General features: G+C 43.8%; 1 protein-coding gene across 1 annotated transcript in view; it reads right to left on the bottom strand.

The window, feature by feature from the left end:
* Nucleotides 1–24,968, bottom strand: part of MYOZ1 (myozenin 1) — a 69,828-nt gene that overhangs the window by 7,643 nt on the left and 37,217 nt on the right. The window contains exon 4 of the mRNA XM_077454553.1: nt 8,003–8,270. Within this exon, the coding sequence (XP_077310679.1) occupies nt 8,003–8,270 (268 nt within the window). The remainder of the gene's footprint in view (nt 1–8,002; nt 8,271–24,968) is intronic.

Here is a 24,968-nt window from a genome sequence, read left to right as displayed (position 1 = left end):
ATGCTGGTCTTATCTGTGATGGCCAAAAGTAATAAAATATAAAGCATAAAGTATCATAAATGGAAAAAGACTGGTTGTAGAATATACCTGCACATTTTAGAGGATTCTTCTAATTTATTTACTGTATTTCCATTTAAACATACAAACACAAAAAACCTCCTTATACACTAATTATAGACTAATGACATGCTCTTGTACCTGGCGGACCAAGCAGACTCCCTTATTACGGCCTTACAGGTTATATCACAATTTGTGACCTTCTCAGGCTTCAAAGTCAACTGGAGCAAATCTAGTGTATTCCCTTTAGACCCCTTATTCAATCCAGTACTCCCCCCTTCCATACCACTTCAAGTGGTCTCTACATTTAGGAATTGAGGTAAAACTATCTTTGAGTACTTATATATAAAACAACGTACAGTATCTCACAAAAGTGAGTATAGTCTTTACATTTTTGGAAATATTTTATGATATCTTTTCATGTAACAACACTGAAGAAATTACACTTTGCTACAATGTAAAGTAGTGAGTGTAGAGCTTGTATAACTGTGTAAATTTGCTGTCCCCTCCAAATAACTCAACACATAGCCATTAATGTCTAAACCTCTGGCAAAAAAATTAAGTACACCCCTAAGTGAAAATGTCCAAATTGGGCCCAAAGTGTCAATATTTTTTGTGGCCATCATTATTTTCCAGCACTGCCTTAACCCTCTTGGGCTTGGAGTTTACCAGAGCTTCACAGGTTGCCACTGGAGTTCTCTTCCACTCCTCCATGACGACATTCCCTGTCGCGACTCTCGCAGGGAATGGAGCCCGGCACACAAAGCATCGGGCGGAGAACACAGCCGCAGCCACAGTGGGGGGACATCCCAGGATCCTGGTGACAATGTAAGTAACCTGGACCAGGATTCTGCAATACAATCCCGAGTGTGGCTCGGGTTTACCGCTAATGGTACTGAAATTTAACCCCGAGCCACACTCGGGATTACCGTCAGGGAGGTTAGCAGGCATTAGAGCTGCAGGAGATAGAGTAATACAAATTAATTATCTACATAGAATATATTTTACCCCGACCCATTTATATAAGATGAGTAGGTTGGAATCCCCTGAATGCTATAGGTGTCGTAATGCTATAGGCAACTTTTTCCATGTGATATGTGATTGTCCAAAAATACGTCAGTTCTGGTCAAGTATTACCACCTTTATGGAAACAAAATGAGCTTTACCCAATATATGTAACCCTGCCAGGTGCCTCCTACGAGATGTGGAAGAGTTAGGTGCTGAGACGTGAGGCAGAATTGCTCAATCAAACCCTGAGAATGTATAAAATGAACTATACTGCTAGAGGATGCCCAAAAAAATGTGATAGAATATGGTTGGAGTGGCCCTCTAAGGTTTCGGGGGAGACTGAAATCTAACAATAATAGGAGATACACTCCCATGGGTTTATAGATTTTGATTGCAATGCTAAGTTTCTTCTAAAATGCTCTAATCACCATAAATTTTTGTTACCGTTGTGTTTTCTGGTAATTTTTGCTAACCCTCTGGTTATACAGATATGTGCCTGTGTCTATATTATTGTTATTTGATATTTCAAACTGGATGATATGTACCCTGTATTTGGCTAGCTTGTTAATGTTTACTTGAAAACGAATTTAATACCTTTTAAAAAACAAAAAGAAAAAGAAAAACATACAGTTACACATGGGACAATTTTTCGTTAATATAGTTTCCAAATAGTCCATGAATGAGCATATTAAAACATAGAATAGTATGGTACTCCATGAAGAATCTTTTTTGGCGTAAATAAATACTGCCCATGGACTAAATGCCTGTTCAAGTGAGCCTGTGCTTTACATATGCAATAATAAAAACAGGTTCACTTTAATGTGGGCACCTGCAGCACCTTATACTTTCCTTAACTTCTTTCCTCCACCACCCAGTTCACCACTGCAGGTTAAAAACCCCACACTGTATATGGGAACATTTTGCTCTCTTCACAATTGGCTACTCACCATTGCCATAACATGGAAGTGGGGAGAGAATGCTTTGCCTTGTATGCTGCAAGTAGGATTGAATTGCAGGAAAGGTAAGTATAAGGTGTTTCATGATTACAATTACTTTACACTTGTACGCTTTTTTAAAACAGTAACGTCACTGCCACATAGCCAATTCTCCAATCATGCTACCAAGACTTCATCTATTGTTACAATACTATTAGAATTTTTTTTTAACAAATTGCAGTTGATCTAACTTGCTGTATAAATCACATACACCAGATGATTGCAAACCATTGCAACAAAGCAGAAACCAATGATTAGTCTTTTGGACTTCAGTAGGCATCCTCACAGGGCCGGCGCTAGCAATAGGCAGGTCAGTCGGCTGCCTAGGGCGCCAGGATAGGAGGGGCGGCAAAATCTGGATCGCCAACCACTCACTGTGTCCCCATCCATAAGACGGCATAGGCTACGGGGCGGTAAAGTGCGGTAAAGTGCACCTGTGGAGACATCCCTGGACTCTGTGCACGGGCAATTCCACCTCTCAATCCCCCGTTCTGCCAGCCTGCTTTCTTTAGAGCTCTCCAGGACCTAGCAGCAGCGGTGAAAAGAGGAGGGGAGAGAGCCAGGACACAGAGCAGCCAGACAGAAGTGCTGCATGATACATGGAAGCGGCCTAGGACAGATGAGATGGAAGCCCTGCATGTTAGGTCCGCTCCCTCTTCCTGGACTGTCAGGGATGTGTGATGGGAGGACAGGCAGCAGCGCTGCTCTCCTCGAGGTGAGGCCGCCATGGCTGTTGCATTGTATTGTGTACAGAGCGAGGGGAATAGATTTGGGGGGTACCGAGGAGAACTAATGTGTGTGTGTGGGGGAGGGTACAGAGGGGAACCGACTTTAGGAGGGCAACAGAGGTTAACTGATGAGTGTGGGGGGGGGGGTACGGAAGAGAACTAATGTGTGTGTGTGTGTAAGGGGGGGGGTACAGAGGAGAACTAGTATGTGTGTGGGGGAGGGCAGATGGGAACAGATTTGGGTTGGGGTACAGAGGAGAACTAAAGGAGAACTAATGTGTGTGTGGGGGGCAGAGTGGAACAGATTTGAGGGGTACAGAGGAGAACATGTGTGTGTGGGGGAGGGTACAGGGAGGAACAGATTTGTGGGGAGGGGGGTACAGAGGGAAACTAATGTGTGTGTGTGTGTGTGTGTGTGTGGGGGGGCAGAGGGGAACAGATTTGAGGGGTACAGCGGAGAACTAATGTGTGCATGTGGGGGAGGGGGTACAGAGGGGAACAGATATGCAGGTTATTTGTGGTGTGGAGGTTCAAGTTCAGCTTTGTAAAAAAATAAATGCAGATATTTTTGCAGTTAAAAAAAAAAAGTGCATTTATTATTATTTTTACTAGGAGCCCATAAAGCATTGTCACTAGTGTATCTGCTTGTACAGATAGGCAGTTGCATATTTAGCCTGTCCCTATAGTACCCTAGAATTGTCCATATACTACCCTAACATTGTCCGTATACTACCCTAGCCTTTCTGTATCGTACCCTAGCTGGTCCGTATAGTACCCTAGTCTGTCCCTATAGTATAAAAAACGAAAAAACAAAAATATCGCGCTTGGGGTAAACCTAAAAGCTGCAACTAAAAACCATCTAATATCAAGATATGGAAAAACTCAGAAAAAATTATATATAAAGTTGCGCTAAAATTACATGAAAAATCATTTTTTTAATGATTTTTCATGTAATTTTAGCGCAACTTTATACATATTTTTTTCTGTCCCTATAGTACCCTAGCCCACCGTATACATGGACAGGGAAAAGGAGGTGTCACGGGTGGAGCCAATGGGGGGGGGGAGGGGGCGGCAAAATTAGGTTTCGCCTAGGGTGTCAAAAATCCTTGCACCAGCCCTGCATCCTCACTGCTCCTAGGTGAAATCTGCATTATTAAAGTTTGCTAGTAATGCTACAGATCTGACCATCAATAGAGAGATAACTGGACATATGAGTTACCTTTTTTTTTAATCAAAATTTTTTAAATTTTTATTATGAAACATACAAACAAACAATATATCAAATTAATCCATAAAGTATCAAGAAATAAGACAGCACAAAAACCAAACGAACATTGCACCTCTCGGACTAAAATAGCTTAACATATAATAAGGAGAACATATGCGAGTAACCTTCACTATTCTTTGCAAATATGTGTACTTTTTATCTAACAATGCTGTGAAGGAACCGCTTGGCACCCAAATGAGGTGCTTCTGCCAAACAGTGCCTCCTGTTTTGCAAACCATTCCAGCAGACCGAGAGCTAATACCAGCCCTTTTACCCCAAGCATTGTACACAGACAAGATGTTGGGATAAGAACCAAAGGAAGGACTGTTTATTGAACAGAATTAAAGGAATCAAAAGTAGGTCAGTCACTACATGAACAAGAAAACCAAATATTTAGCCAAAACATCACACAATGGTTGGATAATAAGCTAAAGTTGACAAAAGGCTAATCCCATCATAAGAACCTCCAAGAGTAAGCCAAATTAGTGAACAGACAGAAACTTTAGGTAACTCAACTCAATTAACCATGGGAATGTACACCTAGGAGACACACAATGTAAGAGACACACTTAATAAACACATAGCACCTTAATAAACAGAGTATAGCAGGAGACCCCCAGCATCAGGTTGCTTGAGTTGAATATATTAACATCTGCTCTGAGTATCACAATCTAAAGCAGGCATTGCTGGTTTGGACATAGAGACCCCAAATATGTACATAGGTCCTTCAGTTCCCAGTCTGTGTGTTTTGGGGAAGCATGGACTTGAATCCAAAGCAATGGGTTCCCCAGGCACACAACTCTTAAAGAGCAGGGTACCTGGTTGGGTCTGTCACAATTCTCCCCCATCCAAAGTCGACTAACAAGATCAACGACTTTCACCTGGTTTGGACCTGCGTTGGTTGGGCAGAGTGAACCAACATAGGTAGTCAACATGAATTCCATTCTTGGCCACAGGGAAGGGTTGTCATCAATAAGTGTGGGTCAACGGTCATGAATGCACTCTCTAGCTGCCAGTGCCTCAACTGGGAGGTCTTTACTGTTCTGGGGCTCTGTTTGCTGCTGGAGAGAGGGGCCAACTGACCTGGCTCCCTCAAGCCGTGAAGACAGATGCTCTGCCCTGTTGTCAGCACTTCAGCTGGGTGGTCTTTACCATTACGGGGCTTGGTCTGCTGCTGGGGAGAGGGGCCGACTGTCCCGGCTCACTGAAGCTGTGGAGACACTGCAGGTGCTAGACAGAGGCCAGCGGCATTCTCCCCTGTTGCCAGCGCTTCAGCTGGAAGTAGGAGCTTCACTACATCAACTTGTTGCTGAGTAGAGGGGCCATCTGCCCCAGCTCCCTGGAACTCTGGAGTTGTTGCCGGTGCTGGGCAGAGGTTGGTAGCACTCTGCCTTGATGTCAGAACTTCTGCTGGGTTTGCAGACAAGGGTGCGCAGGGCTGGGCAGCATTCTGCCCTATGGCCAGTGCTTTGGCTGGAGAAGATGCTGCTGGTGTGAAATCCCATGTCCATGTCAGTGGTGTGGGAGAAAGGCCAGCTGCCTCTTCTCTCAGGTGGGCTGAAGCTGCTGTTGGTGCTGGGTAGAGCTCAGTGATGTTCTGCCCTGAGGCCAGCTCTTCTGCTGAAGGCTCACTGAGTTTTCCTTCTCAGCAGAATAGTCTATTAAATCCTCAGTCTCTGGAGCTGGTGGCGAGGAATAGAGGTTCACTATCTCTTCTCTCTGGATCCCCAAAGTGGCTGAAGGTGCTGGGCAGAAGTTGGCAATGCTCAGCCCCAATGCTAGCACTTCCATTGAAAGCGTAGTAAATGTTACAGCCTCTGATGAAAAGTCAATTAAATCAATGCTTTCTGTAATCTGTGGCTGAGGAGGGAGGATGACCACCTCCTCTCCCTGGTCCTCCTCTCCCTGGTCCTTGAGCTGCCACTGGGGAGATGAGCCGATTGCTCTATCTCCTGTACCCTTATCCGGCTGCTGGACTGACACATTCCTCCATCTAAGCTCTTCCTGTGCAGAAACAGGTTTTTCAGCACTTGCTGCATCCGTCATAAGAGCTCTGCTTCTATAGCTATGGGTGGAGGTGAGCAAAGCACACTGTTACTCTACCCCATTGCCGACTCTTCAGCCCGGATTTCAGAGCTGGTTGGCTGGTGCTTCTCTTATGGTCCCAGGCAAAGGGAGCCCAGCCCTGCTGCTGAGCAGAGTCTAGCAGCCACCTGTAAGCGAGCTCCAGCTCTCATTCCTGAACGGCTAGAAACTCCAAATCTTCCTGTGCCCAGAGCACTTCTCGTTCTGAGACATTCAGCCTCCGGTCGCTGTACCCCATGATATCCTGCAAACCCCACTCCAGATCACTCCCAAAGGAGTTAAATTAAGTCAATTAACAATGGGAATGCACACCTATGAGGCACATAATGCAAAACACACAATATGTACACATTGTTTCAATATGCTATAACTCTGTGTTCTACAATTTTTTTTATTTACAGTACATGTTGGTGAATACCATAACACCCAGAGCATCATCCAAATGCCTGCATGCTGGGACATTCTGACAATTGAGGCTATAGCATTTCCTGAAGTTTGCCTGATCCTTCCTGGGCAATTGGTAAGGGAAGCAGCACATTATAGTTATGGGTCAATATGAATGCAAAAGGTGGGAGGTAACCTGATTTCCTGGTGTTTTAAAATTTTTGCCTGTCAGAACACCTCAATCAGGGTTGCCAACCGCCAGTAAATTTACTGACAGTTTGTAAAAATCTGTGATTTTTTTTTACAAATGCCAGTAAATATCAGGGGCTGATAATTTCATGCTGTGTTGACTTTTAAAGTGTAAATCAAGAAAAACTTTGTTACAGGTTTTGTCAGGGTTTCCATATCATGTTTATACTGTTTAAATATTCACTGTGTTAGTTTTCAATAGAAGTTCTGTAATTTCTCTGGTTGCCAGTAAAGAATGTGCTCCTCCAGTAAATTTTCCATGTTTTGTCAGTAAAAAATGCTGTGGGAGGTTGGCAACCCTGACCCCAATATTTGTCTATAACAGCTTACTTTTGAGGACTGCTGTATGTGCACGTATTTCTGAAGATTTACAAAAGCTTGCACACACAGAATCTGGTGCAGCTCTGCATAATATTCAGTCAGCTTCTATGTTTTACTGTCAAAGTTTCATTGAACAAGCTGAAGTTGGAAGCTGAGTACACCAGTTTTAGTAAATCTCCCCTATAGTCTTCTCAGGTTTTCTTTAGCACATCAACCTCTATCAATGTATTTAAAGCAGAGTTCCACACATGTAAAAGTCAGCAGCTAAAAAAAGAATAATCAGACACTCACCTGTCCCACGGTCCAGCGATGCAGGTGCAGGAAGCCTTGCTTCTCTTCCCCTCCTCTCTGTGGTGTTGGCATTCTAACCGTGGATACCCGGCTGTGGCTTTACAGCCGGCATGCACTGCGCAAGCCATGCTGCACACTGTGAATAGCCAGGAAATCTTCTGGGGCCTCTGACATCCCAGAAGATCTCAGGGAGGGAAGGGGGAGAGGTGATCTTCCTTCTGTTGCCACTGAGCCAGGGGAGGAAGTGGGAGCATGTCAGGGGGTCACCAGTACTTAAAGCGGAAGTTTCATTTTTGGGAGGAACTCTGCTTTAAATCATTTATTTGTGGCTTACAATTTGTGGCTTACAGTTCCTTCTATCAAGAGTCAAACAATTATTCCAGCTGTGTAGTACACAATATAGGCCGCATCAGCAGGTTGAAAAGGTTTTGTTTTTTTCGCAGTTCACATAAGTAGCCTGCATTTCGGGAGCATTTGAGACTTTTTTTGGGGGAGTTGGTAGTATAATATTTCTAATGTTATATTAAATAATCAATATTCTTGGGTCACATGTTAGTTTTACCAGTGTATAGTTAAATCACTTTCAGTGCATATCATAGATATTATCACATAATTACCTTTGCCTTCGGAACCCTCAACACCTCCGATGCCACCTTGTCCACCAGAGCCACCGGTACTTTGCTGGCCTCCTGCACCACCTTTGCTTCCTGGCTTTGGTGGAGGAACAGGTGGGTGTTGACCTCCAGCTCCATGCTGCCCTACAGATAGGCTGGATACAAGATGACCACTGCCTTGTAATAATCCATAGCCACCTCCACCAACACCTGTTTGTCCACCGACTCCCAGCTGTCCTCCAACAGATGGTATAAACTTCTGGAAGTGGTCCTGCAGAAGATACCAAAGTTAATCATAGACTGTTCACTCATAAAAACAAGTACCTATTTGTCATAGATCTATTTTCATACCATCGCTCAGTGGTGTTAAATTAAAGTGGTTGTAAACTGAGAAATGCTATAATCCCCTCTTTTGCATGAAGATATAGTGTGCAGTATCTGTGTTTTTTTAAAATTGTTCCGCAAAATTCCCTTATTTTACAGCGCTGCTGGGTGCTCAGGTTACCTGCCAGCTCTCTCCTTCCCCAATTCGAGCACTACAGCGGGAGTGGCTGAGATTCCACGCTGACGGCACCCTGGAGAAGAAAGGGGCAGAGCGGCAGGATGTGATCAACCAGGTTTATTAGAACATAGAGGGACAAATGAGAGCACAAGCGCTATGCTGTGTATCCTTTAAAGCAGGATCAGGATTATTTTTATTGTTTTTAGGGTTACAACCACTTTAATTGACTGTCGCATGTAACCTTTAATTGGATTTTATTAAAATTATTTGGGTTTCTATAACCAAAATTATTCAAAAAACACAATTGAAAGCGCTATTGAAAATTAAATCCTAGGCCTTTAATCCAAACGTTCTTACCTGGAGATTCTGCCAGTACCAACTCCCACTGTTATGGCTGACAAAACTAAGCCACAGTCTAGTAATTAGCATCAGTGTTGTCAGCCTCCTGTGAAAGTCCCTTCAGTTGGCTGTTGGGGTGCCTATTGGTATACTTTACCTGCGTTGTTGGGGAGAGGGCAGGATTCAGTGGTAGCAGTGGTTGCTAAAGTGATGACAGACTGGTAAATGGAGAAATACGCATTTTATACTTCACTTTGACCGCTGGACCCAACTTATACAGGGGATATGTCTGATCATTGGGCTCTGAAGAAAACGATTTTGGAAGTAATGTCATCACTTTAGTGATCACTGGTAGCACCACCACCCGACAGGCAGACTGGCAACAATGTTCATTTTTTCACCTACTATGTATAGCTATAAATCAGATCCTGTTAACTGTTTAAATTTTTTCTACTGCACAAGTCCTGTGATTATTTCTGTGATACAGATTTATTCACTGCTTGTGTGCACTATACAGTAGTTGAATAAATTCTGACACACTGTTCCCAAATTAGTGCAACACTGTTTCTATTTTCCTTCCATTCACCCCTACTGGCAAATGCTGTTCTTTGTACCCACATCTGCTCTATAATTTAGGAGTTTTTTTTTTTTTGGAGTACGCCAGTTTTTTTCAGCTGCCACAATTTAATTTCCCTTGGATACTACTGTATAGTCTAAACTCTGTCAGAATCTATTGGGGTTTACATTTTGCTGTGCTCTGTGAACTATAAGGTTACATTCACATGGACTCTGTGCTATGGCTGCATGCAAACTGGCCAATTAGCTGCAGCAGTTTGTGTGCTACAAGAAACTCCACAGAAACGCTGTCTGTGTATAAACACTGGGGTAGATTTACTAAAATTGGTGCACACAGAATCTGGTGCAGCTGAGCATGGTAGCCAGTCAGCTTCTAACTTCATCTTGTTCAATCAAAGTGATATTAAAGTTTTGTTTATTTGTTTTTTTAATAACAAACATGTCATACTTACCTGCTCTGTGCTGTGGTTTTGCACAGGGCAGCCCATATCCTCCTCTTCTCGGGTCCCTCGCCAGCATTCCTGGCCCCTCCCTACTGTCGAGTGCCCCCACAGAAAGCACTTTGCCCCTTCTCTCTTCTCATTCTCACTGACTTTGATTGACAGTAGCGGGAGCCAATGTCGCTTGCTGCTGTCTCACCCATCAGGGAGGTAGAGTCCTTGAGGTGAGCTAAGGCTCTCCTCCAACATTGCTGGATAGAGAGGGGGCTCAGGTAAGTATTAGGGAGGCTGAGGGGGCTGCTGCACAAAAGGTTTTTATCTTAATGCATAGACTGAATTGAGATATAAAATAGAAAAAACTTCTGCCTTTAGAATCACTTTAAGCTTTGCCAGTAAAACCTGGAAGCTGATTGGTTTCTTTGCAGAAGTGAGCCTGATTTTTCACTCTCCAGCTTTAGTAATTAAACCCCTCTGTCTGCAGTCAGGGTTGGTTGAAGCCTCAGTTTGAGGGATTGCATATGACCAATGGCAGTGCTGGCCACTGATGTGTCTGTACACATCTGACAGCCACTGCTGATAGTTGCTGCTTTTTTGCACACACTGGGGTTGATTTACTAAAATTGGAGAGTGCACAATCTCTTGCAATTGTGCATGGCAGTCAATCAGATTCCAACTTCAGCTTGTTCAATTAAGCTTTGACAAACAAGCCTGGAAGTTGATTGCTTTCTATGCAGAGTTTCACCATATTTTGCATTCTCCAGCTTTAGTAAAGCAAGAATCCACTGGTTCTTGCAGGCATCTTCCCCTGGCCCCTTGTGTGTGCCCATGAATGTAGCCTAACTGTGTATTAAAACCACATTACACTGTTTACAGTTAAAGCGGAACTAAACCCTCCCATCCTTTTCAGCCAAGGAAGCTGCCATCTTAGCATTTATTTGATCTGCATTTGTCATGGTGCTGCGCATGTGATCGTTTATGACACCAGCCATTTGAAGTGTGGTTGAGAGCACAAACAAATGTGAATTAGAAATCCAGGCATGCCGTGGATGTAACTGTTTTTTGAAACCATTAAATCAATGGTTTTAGTTGCGCTTTAAGGTTAAACTTTTATATTATGAAAGGAGAAAGTCATACATTACAGCTGGCTATACGCTTTTTTTTTTTTTTGCTCAGCCTGTTGTTTTCTCCATCCATGCTAAAGGCATGAAAGGATAAATTGCGCTCTCCAGGCTATTGAATTCTGACAATTCACACAACAGCTGGTTAATTCACACAGAATGAATGTACATACAATTTCACTAGACGAACAGCCGCGTAAATTGTTTAAAAAATAGATTCTTTAGTCTAGGTTTGTGCAGTTAGGTTTAGTCAACTGCTTTTTCAGTGTGGAAAAACAGAGGAAATAAAAAGAGGAGAGAATAGACTATTAAAGGGGTTGTAAAGGTAAATGTTTTTTCACCTTAATGCATTCTATGCATTAAGGCGAATAAACATCTCACACTGCCGGCGCCCCCAGTCCCCCCGTTTTACTTACCTGACCCCTCGAAAATCCCGTGCTCGCCCCCGCTGTCCTCTTCGCCGCTCAGCCTGGCCGCTGATTGGCTGGAGTGGATGGATTGAAAGCAGCGCAGCCATTGGCTCGCGCTGCTGTCAATCACAGCCAATGACGCAGCGCGCTGGGGGCAGGGCCGTGTGATACAGTGAGTGGCTATAGCTGCCGGCTGTATCACGGGAGCGCACCCACAGGTGCTTCTCACCATGCGAGGGAGCTCGTATGAACGTGAGAAGTACCTGCGAGAGGAAGAGGAGACAGCCGCCGAGGGACCCCAGAAGAGTAGGTTCGGGGCCACTCTGTGCAAAACGAGCTGCACAGTGGAGGTAAGTATAACATGTTTGTTATTTTAAAAAAATAAAAAATTTTACTTAATTGATAAGCTACTCTAGCGCCACCCCCGAAGGAGCCACTTGGTAAATTTGGGTTCTCTAATCTCCACCTCAACCCCAAGGATGACCTGAGCCCCTCTGGCACACCTGCTTAAATTAAATTACTGCAAACACATTTAACCAGTTGCCGACCGCCGCACGACGATGTACGTCGATAGCATGGCACGGGCAGGCATATTGGCGTACATGTACGTCCCTTGCCTCCCGCGGGTCGGGGGCCCGATCGGGCCCCCGCCCGGTGCCTGCGGCGGTCGGTATTCGTGCGGGAGCGATCCCGGACGAGGGGACGGCCATTCGTTCATGGCCACCCCCTCGCGATCGCTCCCGACGAATAGGAATCCCCCGTGACATCACTTCCTCTCCTGTAATGTAAACACAGGAGAGGAAGTGATGTATTCTCTCCTCCGTGTCGGTATTTTTCGTTCCGACACGGAGGAGAGCGGATCGGTGAGTTGCACCAACACTCTACACACACAGTAGAACATGCCAGGCACACTCACACCCCCCCTTTACCCCCCGATCACCCCCCCAATTACCCCTGCCCCCCAGTCACAGTGACACCAATGTCTTTTTTTTTTTTTTTTTTTTTTTTTTTTTGCATTGGTGTCATTTGTGACTGTAATAACTGTTAGGGCAGTTAGAGTTAGCCCCCTTTAGTTCTAATGTACCCCCCTAACCCCCCCAATAAAGGTTTAACCCCGTGATCACCCCCCGTCGCCAGTGTCACTAAGGCTGGGTTCACATTGCAGCGGTTTATGAGAACGAATGTGATTCGCACCGCACTGCAGTGCAAATCACATCCGATCTCTGTGCGATTCGAGTTCAGCCATTCGCCGCACCCGCCGCACCCGCCACACCCGCCGCACCCACCGCAAATTCGCACGGGACCCTTTTTTTGGCCCGCAGCAGAATCGGATCGCATGGGTGTTCACACCATGCGATCCGAGTTTGCAGATCGCACTGCGATATGCGAACTGATCTGGGGGTGTCAGTAACATTTCACTGACACTCCCAGCAGTTCGCATAGGGCAGTGTGAACTGCCGCCGGGAGGCATGCGATGCGGGAACCCGCCGCGGATTTGCGGCGTTTCCGCATCGCTCCAGTGTGAACCCAGCCTAATAAGCGATCATTTTTCTGATCGCCGTATTAGTGTCACAGGTGACGCTAGTTAGGCAGGTAGGTATTTAGGTTCGCCGCAGCTTTTTATAGCGCCAGGGACCCCCATATACTACCGCATAAAGCCCCCTGATTGCCCCCTAGTTAACCCTTTCACCAGTGATCACCATATAACTGTTACAGGTGACGCTGGTTGGTTAGTTATTTTTTATAGTTTCAGGGCACCCGCCATTTATTACCTAATAAAGGTTTAACCCCCTGATCACCCGGCGGGTGTCATTTGTGACTAATAACTGTTAGGGCAGTTAGGGTTAGCCCCCTTTAGTTCTAAGGTACCCCCCTAACCCCCCCAATAAAGGTTTAACCCCGTGATCACCCCCCGTCGCCAGTGTCACTAAGGCTGGGTTCACATTGCAGCGGTTTATGAGAACGGATGTGATTCGCACCGCACTGCAGTGCAAATCACATCCGATCTCTGTGCGATTCGAGTTCAGCCATTCGCCGCACCCGGCCACACCCGCCGCACCCGCCGCAAATTCGCACGGGACCCTTTTTTTGGCCCGCAGCAGAATCGGATCGCATGGGTGTTCACACCATGCGATCCGAGTTTGCAGATCGCACTGCGATATGCGAACTGATCTGGGGGTGTCAGTAACATTTCACTGACACTCCCAGCAGTTCGCATAGGGCAGTGTGAACTGCCGCCGGGAGGCATGCGATGCGGGAACCCGCCGCGCATTCGTGGCGTTCCCGCATCGCTCCAGTGTGAACCCAGCCTAATAAGCGATCGTTTTTCTGATCGCTGTATTAGTGTCACAGGTGACGCTAGTTAGGCAGGTAGGTATTTAGGTTCGCCGCAGCTTTTTATAGCGCCAGGGACCCCCATATACTACCGCATAAAGCCCCCTGATTGCCCCCTAGTTAACCCTTTCACCAGTGATCACCATATAACTGTTACAGGTGACGCTGGTTGGTTAGTTATTTTTTTATAGTTTCAGGGCACCCGCCATTTATTACCTAGTCTCACTAGTGTACCCCTAAATTTAGGGGTGTCTACTTTCCAAAATGGGGTCATTTGGGGGGGGTTTGTGCCATCTTGGCATTTTATGGCCTTCAAAACTGTAACGCCCTTAGAAAGCCTGAAGGCGGTGCTTGGTTTTCGGGGCCCCGTACGCGGCTAGGCTCCCAAAAAGTCCCACATATGTGGTATCCCCGTACTCAGGAGAAGCAGCAGAATTTATTTTGGGGTGTCATTTCACATATGCCCATGGCATGCGTGAGCAATATATCATTTAGTGACAACTTTGTGAAAAAAAAAAAAAAAAAAAAAAAGTTTGTAATTTTCCCGCAACTTGTGGCAAAATATAAAATATTCCATGGACTCAACATGCCTCTCAGCAAATAGCTTGGGGTGTCTACTTTCTAAAATGGGGTCATTTGTGGGGGTTTTGTGCCATCTTGGCATTTTATGGCCTTCAAAACTGTAATAGGTAGTGAGAAGTGAACTCAAAAATTTACGCCCTTAGAAAGCCTGAAGGCGGTGCTTGGTTTCGGGGCCCCGTACGCGGCTAGGCTCCCAAAAAGTCCCACATATGTGGTATCCCCGTACTCAGGAGAAGCAGCAGAATTTATTTTGGGGTGTCATTTCACATATGCCCATGGCATGTGTGAGCAATATATCATTTAGTGACAACTTTGTGAAAAAAAAAAAAAAAAGTTTGTAATTTTCCCGCAACTTGTGGCAAAATATAAAATATTCCATGAACTCAACATGCCTCTCAGCAAATAGCTTGGGGTGTCTACTTTCTAAAATGGGGTCATTTGTGGGGGTTTTGTGCCATCTTGGCATTTTATGGCCTTCAAAACTGTAATAGGTAGTGAGAAGTGAACTCAAAAATTTACGCCCTTAGAAAGCCTGAAGGCGGTGCTTGGTTTTCGGGGCCCCGTACGCGGCTAGGCTCCCAAAAAGTCCCACATATGTGGTATCCCCGTACTCAGGAGAAGCAGCAGAATTTATTTTGGGGTGTTATTTCACATACGCCCATAGCATGTGTGAGCAATATATCATTTAGTGACAACTTTGTGTAAAAAAAAAAAAAAAATTTTTTTTTTGTCATTATTCAATCGCTTGAGGCAAAAAAATAAAATATTCAATGGGCTCAACATGCCTCTTATCAATTTCCTTAGGGGGTCTACTTTCCAAAATGGGGTCATTTGGGGGGGTTTTGTACTGCCCTGCCATTTTAGCACCTCAAGAAATGAGATAGGCAGTCGTAAACTAAAAGCTGCGTAAATTGCAGAAAACGTACCTTAGTTTGTAGATGTGACAACTTTTGCGCAAACCAATAAATATACAATTATTGACTTTTTTTTTACCAAAGACATGTGGCTGAATACATTTTGGCCTAAATGTATGACTAAAATTGAGTTTATTGGATTTTTCTAATAACAAAAAGTAGAAAATATCATTTTTTTTCAAAATTTGCGGTCTTTTTACGTTTATATTGCAAAAAATAAAAATCGCAGAGGCAATCAAATACCATCAAAAGAAAGCTCTATTTGTGGGAAGAAAAGGACGCAAATTTTGTTTGGGTACAACATTGCATGACCGCGCAATTACCAGTTAAAGCAGCGCAGTGCCAAAGTGTAAAAAGACCTCTGGTCATTTACCAGCAAAATGGTCCGGTCTGAAAGTGGTTAAAGACACATGTGGAAAATACTCTTATCCTGGCAGTGGATTATCACCAAAAACAGACACATACCTGGTAGTGATAAACAAATTGAATATATTATCATGGTTTAAAGCATATGGAAGCTTACAGCACTATTAAACCTTTCTGCAAATAATTAATACATTAGAAAAGACAGTCTTCAATACTTAGCAACTGTAAATTTAGAAAAGGACAGTAATCTATATGCCCATAACACCGACGCTGAGAGGGAGGAGAGAAGATCTATCAACTTCTCAGCTCCTTCTGGGCCACAAACACCATTGAAAGTAACAATACAAAAGCACTGTTCTGTAACGTTACAGGTCCTGAGTTGAAGGGTACTAGTATCTTCTACTAACAAACATTGTCGCCCTTTGTAAAGAGAGTAAGTTTAATCAAAAGTGAGACAGTAATCTTAGAGGAAATCATGTTAGGTAGTGGTTTGTAAGAACAGAATGGCTAAAAGTGGCAGCTCCAAACAAGCATCCTCTGACAGTAGAAATTAGAATAGGTGTCTGCATGCAGTGCCTGTACTGTGCCAAGAAAGATGTTGGGTTTACACCTGCCCACCTATACTCTGGGTGATGACACAATGGCAGTCCCAAATGGTGGTTCAGGCTTCTGGCAATGTTTTAAGGCACTGGATCACCTCCTGACGGCCGATCAGGATGGCTGATAGCTGAACTGGCAAGGTGATGGGACACTGGCCAACAGGACACCTGGATGGGTCTTGTAATCCCCGAAGCAGTGCGTGGGTTTTCTCTGCTGGGCTAACTGGCGCTGAGTTGCTGAGCAGTGTCACTGGGCTGAGGAGGACCGTGTGGATGACACTTTTGCTGGCTCCTTTATCCTCATTCTCTTAGCAGTAGTCTCTGGAAAAGCGTGGCTCTCTCTAGAATGCTGGTAGACAATGTGGCCCTCTCTTTCTTAGGTGGAGTTCCACTGCACAGTCCCATCACCTCCCCACTCCTGTCCTCTATCCGCTTTCCTCACAGTAACTCTTCCCGGTAGTCTAAAGAGAAACGTGGCTTTCTCTCCCTCTGTTGGGTCACACATTCCCTGGTGTCAGCGGGTGTCTCTTCGCTCAATCAGATGCTGTTACCTCAGACCTGTTCCTCACTCTCCTCAGACAGCCTTCCTCAGATCTTCTGTCAGCACTCTCTCTGTAGTACTGTGTGGAAAACCTTTCTCTCTCTCTTTTCTCTCACCTCAGCACTTCCCTCTCCTCATTTACCTCAGCACTTCCTGAAACTCCCCTTTTTCCCAGTGTGCTCTGTGCCTCTGAGTTTTCTGGAAGGACCAGTCAGCATCTCTCTCTCTCCATCTTGTGGCCAAAAAGAAAAATTGCATTACAACATGCCTGATACACTACTATTTTAGTTTTAAACTTCTTGCTTGGTTATTTTCAATATGGGACTTTCCTATCCAGTAATTTCAGTAGACTAGATTAGAGCATACAAAAATTTAACCACATGTATTGCACACACTTAGCCCCTGTACACACGGTCGGACATTCTGCCAACCAAATCCGTTGGATTTTGTCCGACGGATTTTGTCCGAAACTGTTGCACACGGTCGGACCAAGTTGTCGGAAAATCCGATCGTTCAGAACGTGATGATGTTATTTCGTTATGTCTGGACTATGTTCAGGCTAGTAGCCAATAGCTTTGGTGTAGGAATTTTATCTGAGCATGCGTGGCACTTTGTCCGATCGGAATTCTCTACACATGATCGGAGTATGTCCGATCGGACCAGTTTGTCAGAAAATATTTCCAACAAGTTGGAAAATTGGGTCCGACGGATATTATGACGGAAATCAGTCCGATGCATACCACACATTATCCGACAACACGGTCCAATAGGACACATTCTGACGGATTCTCCGACCGTGTGTACAAGGGCTTAGAGTATGAAAAATGTATGATTTACCAGAAATACTCAACATATTTTGCCCCTTTTGCAAACGATGGAGCATAACGACCATGCACTATACCATCTTATTGTAAAAATCTCCTTTAGATTTACTATTAACTATGTAGTACAAGCACTGGCATTATTTGATTTGTGATTTGAAAAGTTGAATGGATTGTTTAGGTTTCATCTAATATATTTAAATTGTATAATTACCTTACGTTCACACCTATTTGTTTTTTGGTGCATTTTTCATTTCGTAAAAAATGCACTACAGTCCATTTAACATGGTTTCCTATGGATGTAGTTCACATCTGTGCATTTTGCGGAGCTGCATTTTTTTTAAAAGGGTCAGGGACTTTTTTTCCCACAGTAGATTGCATTTTGCATGTAATAGACTTTAATGGAGTTGCACCAAAAATGCAAGTGCTGCATTTTTGATGCGTTTTGCATTTTCTTTTTTGTTTAAATCCACTGTGTATATTTGGTTGCTAAGGAGCGGGCCTTAGATGAGTTGTCAGCTGTCAGCGATGTTCCCTGCTCAAAGCTGAATGTAAATAAAAAAATTACAGACAAAAAAAAAAATCTGGAAAAATGGTGGAGGGGAACCCCATGCCAAGATGTAAAAAAAAAATGGTGTGGCGTCCCCCTTGAATCCATATCAGACCCTTGTCCGAGCAAGCAGGTCAGGAAAAGGGAGGGGAAGAGCGAGTGCCCTTTCTGAACCATATCAGGTCACATGCCCTCTACAGGGGGAGTAGCAGTGGGGCAGGGGTGCATGCACCAGTCGGTGATGTCACAAGGAGGTGGGCCACAAGGTGACATCAACAGGTGGCCACTCCCTTACAGCATAGATGTCAACCTAGTGTTAGATTGTATTGTCTATAAAAATCCTTTGACTCCTGAGCAGTTAAACCAAAGGAGCTGAAGCCAAGGGGTTGCAAAGGATGCCGGGTCTTGCACTGTGCCTACGCAGCCGCTGGAAGACCTGGAAAGGCCACAAGATACATAGGAACAGTGACTTTGGCATTCACCAAACATTCAATTCAGGTGTAGCTCCCTGATGCATGTGTTTCAAATTAAAGTGACTGGTTCACCTACAGCAAATATTTGGTGAATGTCACATTCACTGCTTTATAAATAAATTGTGACAGTATCACAGCAATGTTCATAGTGAAAATCTTATGCAGTACCATAAATGCATTTGGAACTATTTTAATAGGCCAAATCATCAGTGTTAAAAAGCATGTTCCAAAAGTAAATGATTTCCATATAACTGAAATTTGCATTTTCTAACAAATGTGATGCATTTTGAAACTTGGATATGGCACAATAAATCATTGTTTGTCATTATTAATATGGTAAAGGTTAGGCTAGGAAGTATATTCTAATTATAATGTATACTGTATATCATTAGCTGCTCTGGGAATGTTTTAGGAACAGAGGAGAGACACCATTTTTATGCTATGAGAATTAATGTTTTTTCCACTGATGTGCTGGAATAATTAATTTGATTTTTAGCTGGTAAATTTCTTCTTGATTGCATGTTGGTGTCATCTTTATGTCCATAGTACATATACCATGCCAGTATTCACTACTATTCCATGTCCCACATGCATTAGTATGCATTTTTGCAGATACCATCTCTGAAGAGTAACAGAAATTATCCAGCAGGTTCCCCACATTTTCTTTGGGTTCCTTATATTTCCTCACCAAAGTAAACAGTGGGACAGGCCAAAACTATTTTTGTTTTGAATAAAGCAGGCAAGAATTGGGAGAGATGTTCCCAGCTTGATAGCAAGACGCTGCGATTAGACCTTTTATAATTTTAAAATCCATCTTGGAGGGTGAAAGTGTGTCCACTGGGAGTGGTGGTGGTTACACTGAAATCTTTTTTGTTTTGGATAAAGTAGCCAAGGATTAAAACATGGGAGCGTTCCTCCCAGCTTAATGGGAAGACATTGTGATTAGACCTTTTATAATTTTAAGGTGCAGCTTGGAAGGAAAGAGTGTGTCCACTGGCAGTGGTGGTGGTTACACTGAAATCTTTTATATTCAAGGTATAAAAAAAAATTCAAGAGAACCAGTTTGTTGTTTCCAAACAAGCTCTTAAATATTGGGGACTCTTATGCCACATACACACGATCGGACTCCCTGGCAGACTTGGTCCAGCAGAAAATCCGCTGGACTTTGCAGCAGAGGTCCGCTGGACTTTCTGAACGAGCGGACTTGCACACACGAGACCACACACGAACGGACTTTCCGGCGCACTAGGTCCAACGGACTTGCTGCAGAACTTTTGATGGAGGTCTGACGACTTTGCAAATGAACGGACCTGCCCACACATGGACTAAAGTCCGTTCATTTTGAACACTGACGCCTTGCAAACCCCGTCGCCTGGTATGGGTTTTAAGGGTTTTAAGGGATCCCCGCAAAGTCCATACCAGACCCTTATCCGAGCACAAAGCCTGGCCGGCCAGGAAAGGGGGTGGGGAGCGCCCCCCCACCCCTCCTGAACCGTAACAGGCCGCATGCCCTCAACATGAAGGGCACCCCAAAGCACCTTGTCCCCATGTTGATGAGGACAAGGGCCTCTTCCTGACAACCCTGGCCATTGGTTGTCGGGGGTCTGCAGGCGGGGGGCTTATCAGAATCCGGAAGCCCCCTTTTATAAGAGGACCCCCAGATCCCGGCCCCTCACCCTATGTGAATGAGTATGGGGTACATCATACCCCTACCCATTCACCTGGGGGAAAAAGTGGCAATAAAAAAACACACTACACAGGTTTTTAAAGTAGTTTATTAGGCAGCTCCGGGGGTCTTCTTCCAACTCCGGGAGACTTCTTCAGACTTTGGGGGTCTCCTTCTGACTTCTCCGTGCTTTCCGGTTCTTCTTGCCAGACTTCTCCGCTATCTTCCGCTCTTTTGCCAGCGGAGAAGCCCAGCTTTCTCCTTCGTTGTTGCCGTTGTCGCCGTCTTCTTCTTCTGGTCTTCCGATGTTGACACGACGCTCTCTCCCGCTGTAATGCCGTGGGCACGTTGCGCGGCGACTTATATAGGCATGAGGGGCGGGGTCACCCGGTGATGTCACTCGGTGACCCCACCCCTTATGCCTATATAAGTCACCGCACACCGTGTCCATGGCATTACAGCGGGAGAGAACGTAGTGTCAACATCGGAAGACCAGAACAAGGAAGAAGAAGAAGACGGTGATGACGGCGACGATGAAGGAGAAAGCCGGGCTCCTCCGCTAGCAAAAGAGCAGCAAAAGAGCAGAAGATAGCAGAGGAGCCCGGCAAGAAGAACCGGAAAGTGCGGAGAAGTCAGAAGAAGACCCCCGGAGCTGCCTAATAAACTACTTTAAAAACCTATGTAGTGTGTTTTTTTTATTGCCACTTTTTCCCCCAGGTGAATGGGTAGGGGTATGATGTACCCCATACTCATTCACATGGGGTTGGGGGCTGGGATCTAGGGGCCCCCTTATTAAAGGGGCTCCCGGATCCTGATAAGGGTTGTCTGGAAGAGGCCCTTGTCCTCATCAACATGGGGACAAGTTGCTTTGATGTGCCCTTCCCCAAAGCACCCATCCCCTCATGTTGAGTGCATGCAGCCTGGTACGGTTAAGGAGGGGGGCGCTCACTCTTCCCCACCCCCTTTCCTGACCGGCCGGGCTGCGTGCTCAGATAAGGGTCTGGTATGGACTTTGGAGGGACCCCCCACTCTGTTTTTTATGTGTAGGGGGTTACCCTTAAAACCCGTACCAGGCCATGGTGCTCGCAAGGTGTCAATCTCGCCGATGAAAGCAGCGACATTGAATTCCTTCTCTAGTCCCGTCGTACCTGAAGTCATGTTCAAAATGAATGGACTTTAGTCCATGTGTGGGCAAGTCCGTTAATTTGGAAAGTCTGTAGGACCAGAATACAGACGAGTGGACTTCCCGACAGAAGCTGGGTGCAGTGGAATTTCGGCAGAAAGATTTAAAACATGAATTTGGAGGTTTTAGTGTTGCGCAATATACAGGAAAGTAAAGGGGGGAAGGAAGGGAGGGGGGAAGGGGAGAGAATAGGCAAGGGAACAGGGAGGTTGTAAATAGGGAGATGGTAGTAAGAGATTGAAAGTATGGATAGTGACTAAATGTACAATAGTGCCCTTTAAATTAATAAAGTGCGTGATATACTAAAATGAGCAATAAAAATAGCAGTCATATATAAATGCCAAAAAATAAAGGTATCAATCGTAGATACTAAAAATATCAATCATAAATAATAAAGGTCAAAGAAGCTGTGCAAAGCTACAGTATAATGTGCCAAGTGGAAAAAGTAATAAATAAAGTGACAGTCCAAAATATATATCCAAAAATATATACAGTTTACAGGTATTCACATAAGCACAATCCCATGTGACATGCCAAGTGAAAAAAACGCAAATCTCAATGAGTCCAATAAGCATATAAACAAAATAAATATTCCATGCAGTGCGTTTGAGTGCAAATGATGCTAGCAGCAATACAAAACGTAGCAATTGTAAGTGAAAAAATATTGAGAAAATAAATAAATAAAAGTGCTGATGTCCAATATGAACTATTCAAAATAGTAAACGTGCTGTGTTCTAAAGAAAAAAACACTTTTCTTCAAACTCCAGTGACACGTGCAAGCATACAAGTGTAGTGACTTTTCCTTCTTGTTATCCAGTGAATGAATGGATGTGCCCTTACCTCACGGCTGTGAGGTTACAGCCTTAATCAGGTACTGATGAATAACTTGCTCCAGTTCCTAAGGTAAGTGTGCCTCACTCACGGCTGTAAGGTTACAGCCTTAATCAGATACTGATGAATAACTTGCTTCAGTTCCTAGGGTAAGTGTGCCTCACAAAATAAGGAGATGATAACCCATAGTGTAGTAGTTTGAACGAATCCAATTTATTAAATAAAACAACAGGGTACTCACATTAAGGAGTAAATGTATACAGCAGTATATAGAGCAAACGAACGGTGCGTCCCAGCGTCCTTCCTAGTGTCTCTCTCACTTCCTTCCTTGCGCATTCGTCACCGTCACGTGACTTCTTCAGGGAAATGAGTAGAGAGAAAGGAATTGTCTTTTTATGCTATAAATTAGTCATTACGGCGGCCATTTTCCTGTGGTCCGAAACCGGAAGTCCCGTGGCGGCCATTTTGGGTGAATTATGTCGCCGGAAATAGACCGGCAGGCATTAGATTGGAGGTTTACATAGCATAATTGTATTACGCCCAGGTCAGAGGAGCAGTGACACCAGGAGACTGCTCAGCACCTTAAATCTAATTAAATAAATTAAATATATAGCTTAAATCACAATTTAGGATAATTAAAAAGGCATTAAAAAAGAAAAAATCTTACGAAAAATCTAATTTAAAAATATACAAATATAAAAATAAAACGCACGGAGATGTATATAAAATGAACGGAGATGTATATAAAATCTATGTAGTACAAATGGGGAAAGAGAGGATATGTATGTTTACATCAATGTGCACATACATGAATATAGGAGAGGTATTTCTGAATCAGTCCCTGCTTATGAATATTTTTAATATTAAAATATTTTTAAAACCTAAATAATAAAAAGAAGATAGATAAAAGCTCATAAGGAGCAGAATTAAGACCAATGTCTAGATATAGTGAAAGGAGTCTAATGAATGGTAGGCATATTTAAATTAAAAATCACTGATAAAACAGTTCAGGTCAAAATCTATGTTTAACCCTTGAGGTGCAAAAGTGTCTAAGATAAAAATCCACTTCGATTCCAGTTGGCTCAATGTTCTAACTTTATGGCCTCCACGCCAATGTTTAGCATAAGGTTCTATACCCCAAAATTTCAACTGAGATGGATCTTTATTGTGGGCGGAGGCAAAGTGTCTCGATACACTATGCTTGTCAAATCCCTTTGAAATATTCTGTACGTGTTCCTTCAGGCGTACTCTAAGGGGTCTTTTTGTGCGACCCACGTATTGGAGACCACAGTCACACTCCGGTACGTAGACCGCTCCCTCAATGTTGCAACTTATAAAATCCTTTATCTCATACTTATTTCCAGTAGTTGTAGATGTAAACTCCTTTCTTTTCTTATTCTGACATCCAGTTTTTAAACAAGCATAACATCGTCTGCAGGGGAAAAAACCTTTTCCAGAGAAAAATGAAAAGTTGTTTTTAGGGGGATCCGGGATATTTTTTACTACCTTGTCCCGAATGGTTGGAGCCCGCCTATATATGAATTTGGGTTTTGAAGGAAGTATCTGCTGTAGTTGTCTATCTGCTAATAAGATGTTCCAATTCCATCTAATTATTTTCTCCACATCCTTGAATTGGGAACTGTAGTCGAGGATGATTGGTACTAGATCATCTTTGGGTGTATGTTTAGATTTGTCCTCTAATAGTGTTTTTCGGTCAATCTCCGCAACTTCCATGATTTTTTTATTAATGAATTCATTATCATAGCCTTTTTCCAAGAATTTATCTCTCAGGGTCTCTGCTTGTACTTTAAATACTTGATCATCAGTGCAGTTCCGCCTTATTCGCATTATTTGCCCTTTTGGTATATTGAACAGCCAGTTGTTATGATGGCAACTTCCTATTGGAAGGTAGCTGTTCCTGTCTACCTCTTTGAAATGTGTTTGGGAAGAGATTATATTGTCATTTTGCATAATTTCTAAATCCAGGAATTTGATGCTCTTGTCGCTGATCTCCCATGTTAGCTGGATATTTCTGTTGTTAATATTCAGGCCTTCTAGGAAGTTGATAAGTTGTTCTTTCTTACCCTTCCATATTATTATTATGTCATCAATATACCTTTTGTATAGTTGCAGGCCTTCTGGGATATTTTTCAGTACCTCTTCTTCTTCCCATTGTGCCATAAATAGGCCCGCCACACTCGGGGCAAATTTAGCTCCCATGGCTACTCCAGTTTTTTGGAAAAAGTAATTGCAATTGTACCAGAAGTAACTGTTTTTCAGGACAAAGTCCAGGCATTTGATAATGTATTTCCTCTGACTACATGGTAAGGTTGTATATTTCCTCAAACCCCATTTGACTGCCTCACACGCCTGATGGTGTAAAATTACTGTATATAAAGAGGCTACATCTGCTGTGGCCAAAAGCCACGGTTCTTCATTAGCAGGAAGATTATCTAGCAGTTGCAGAATTTGTTTAGTGTCCCTTAGGTATGCTTGTGTATTCTGGACTGCGGGTTGTAAATAGAAGTCGATGTATTGTCCCATGCGTGATGTTAATGAATCTATCCCATTAACTATTGGTCTTGGTGGGGGGTTACTCTGATCTTTGTGTATTTTTGGGACTGAGTATATAATAGGAGTACGACACGATTCCGGTATGAGATATTTTGCTTCTTTCTTGGTCAAAATCTCTCTTTTGAGACCCAGGTGGACTACTTGTTCTAG

Source organism: Lithobates pipiens, unplaced genomic scaffold (genome assembly GCF_037356315.1).
Source record: "Lithobates pipiens isolate NorthernLeopardFrog02 unplaced genomic scaffold, aLitPip1_a1.2 Scaffold_25, whole genome shotgun sequence".
NCBI lineage: Eukaryota > Metazoa > Chordata > Amphibia > Anura > Ranidae > Lithobates > Lithobates pipiens.
This window is presented reverse-complemented; position numbering and strand designations above follow the sequence as displayed.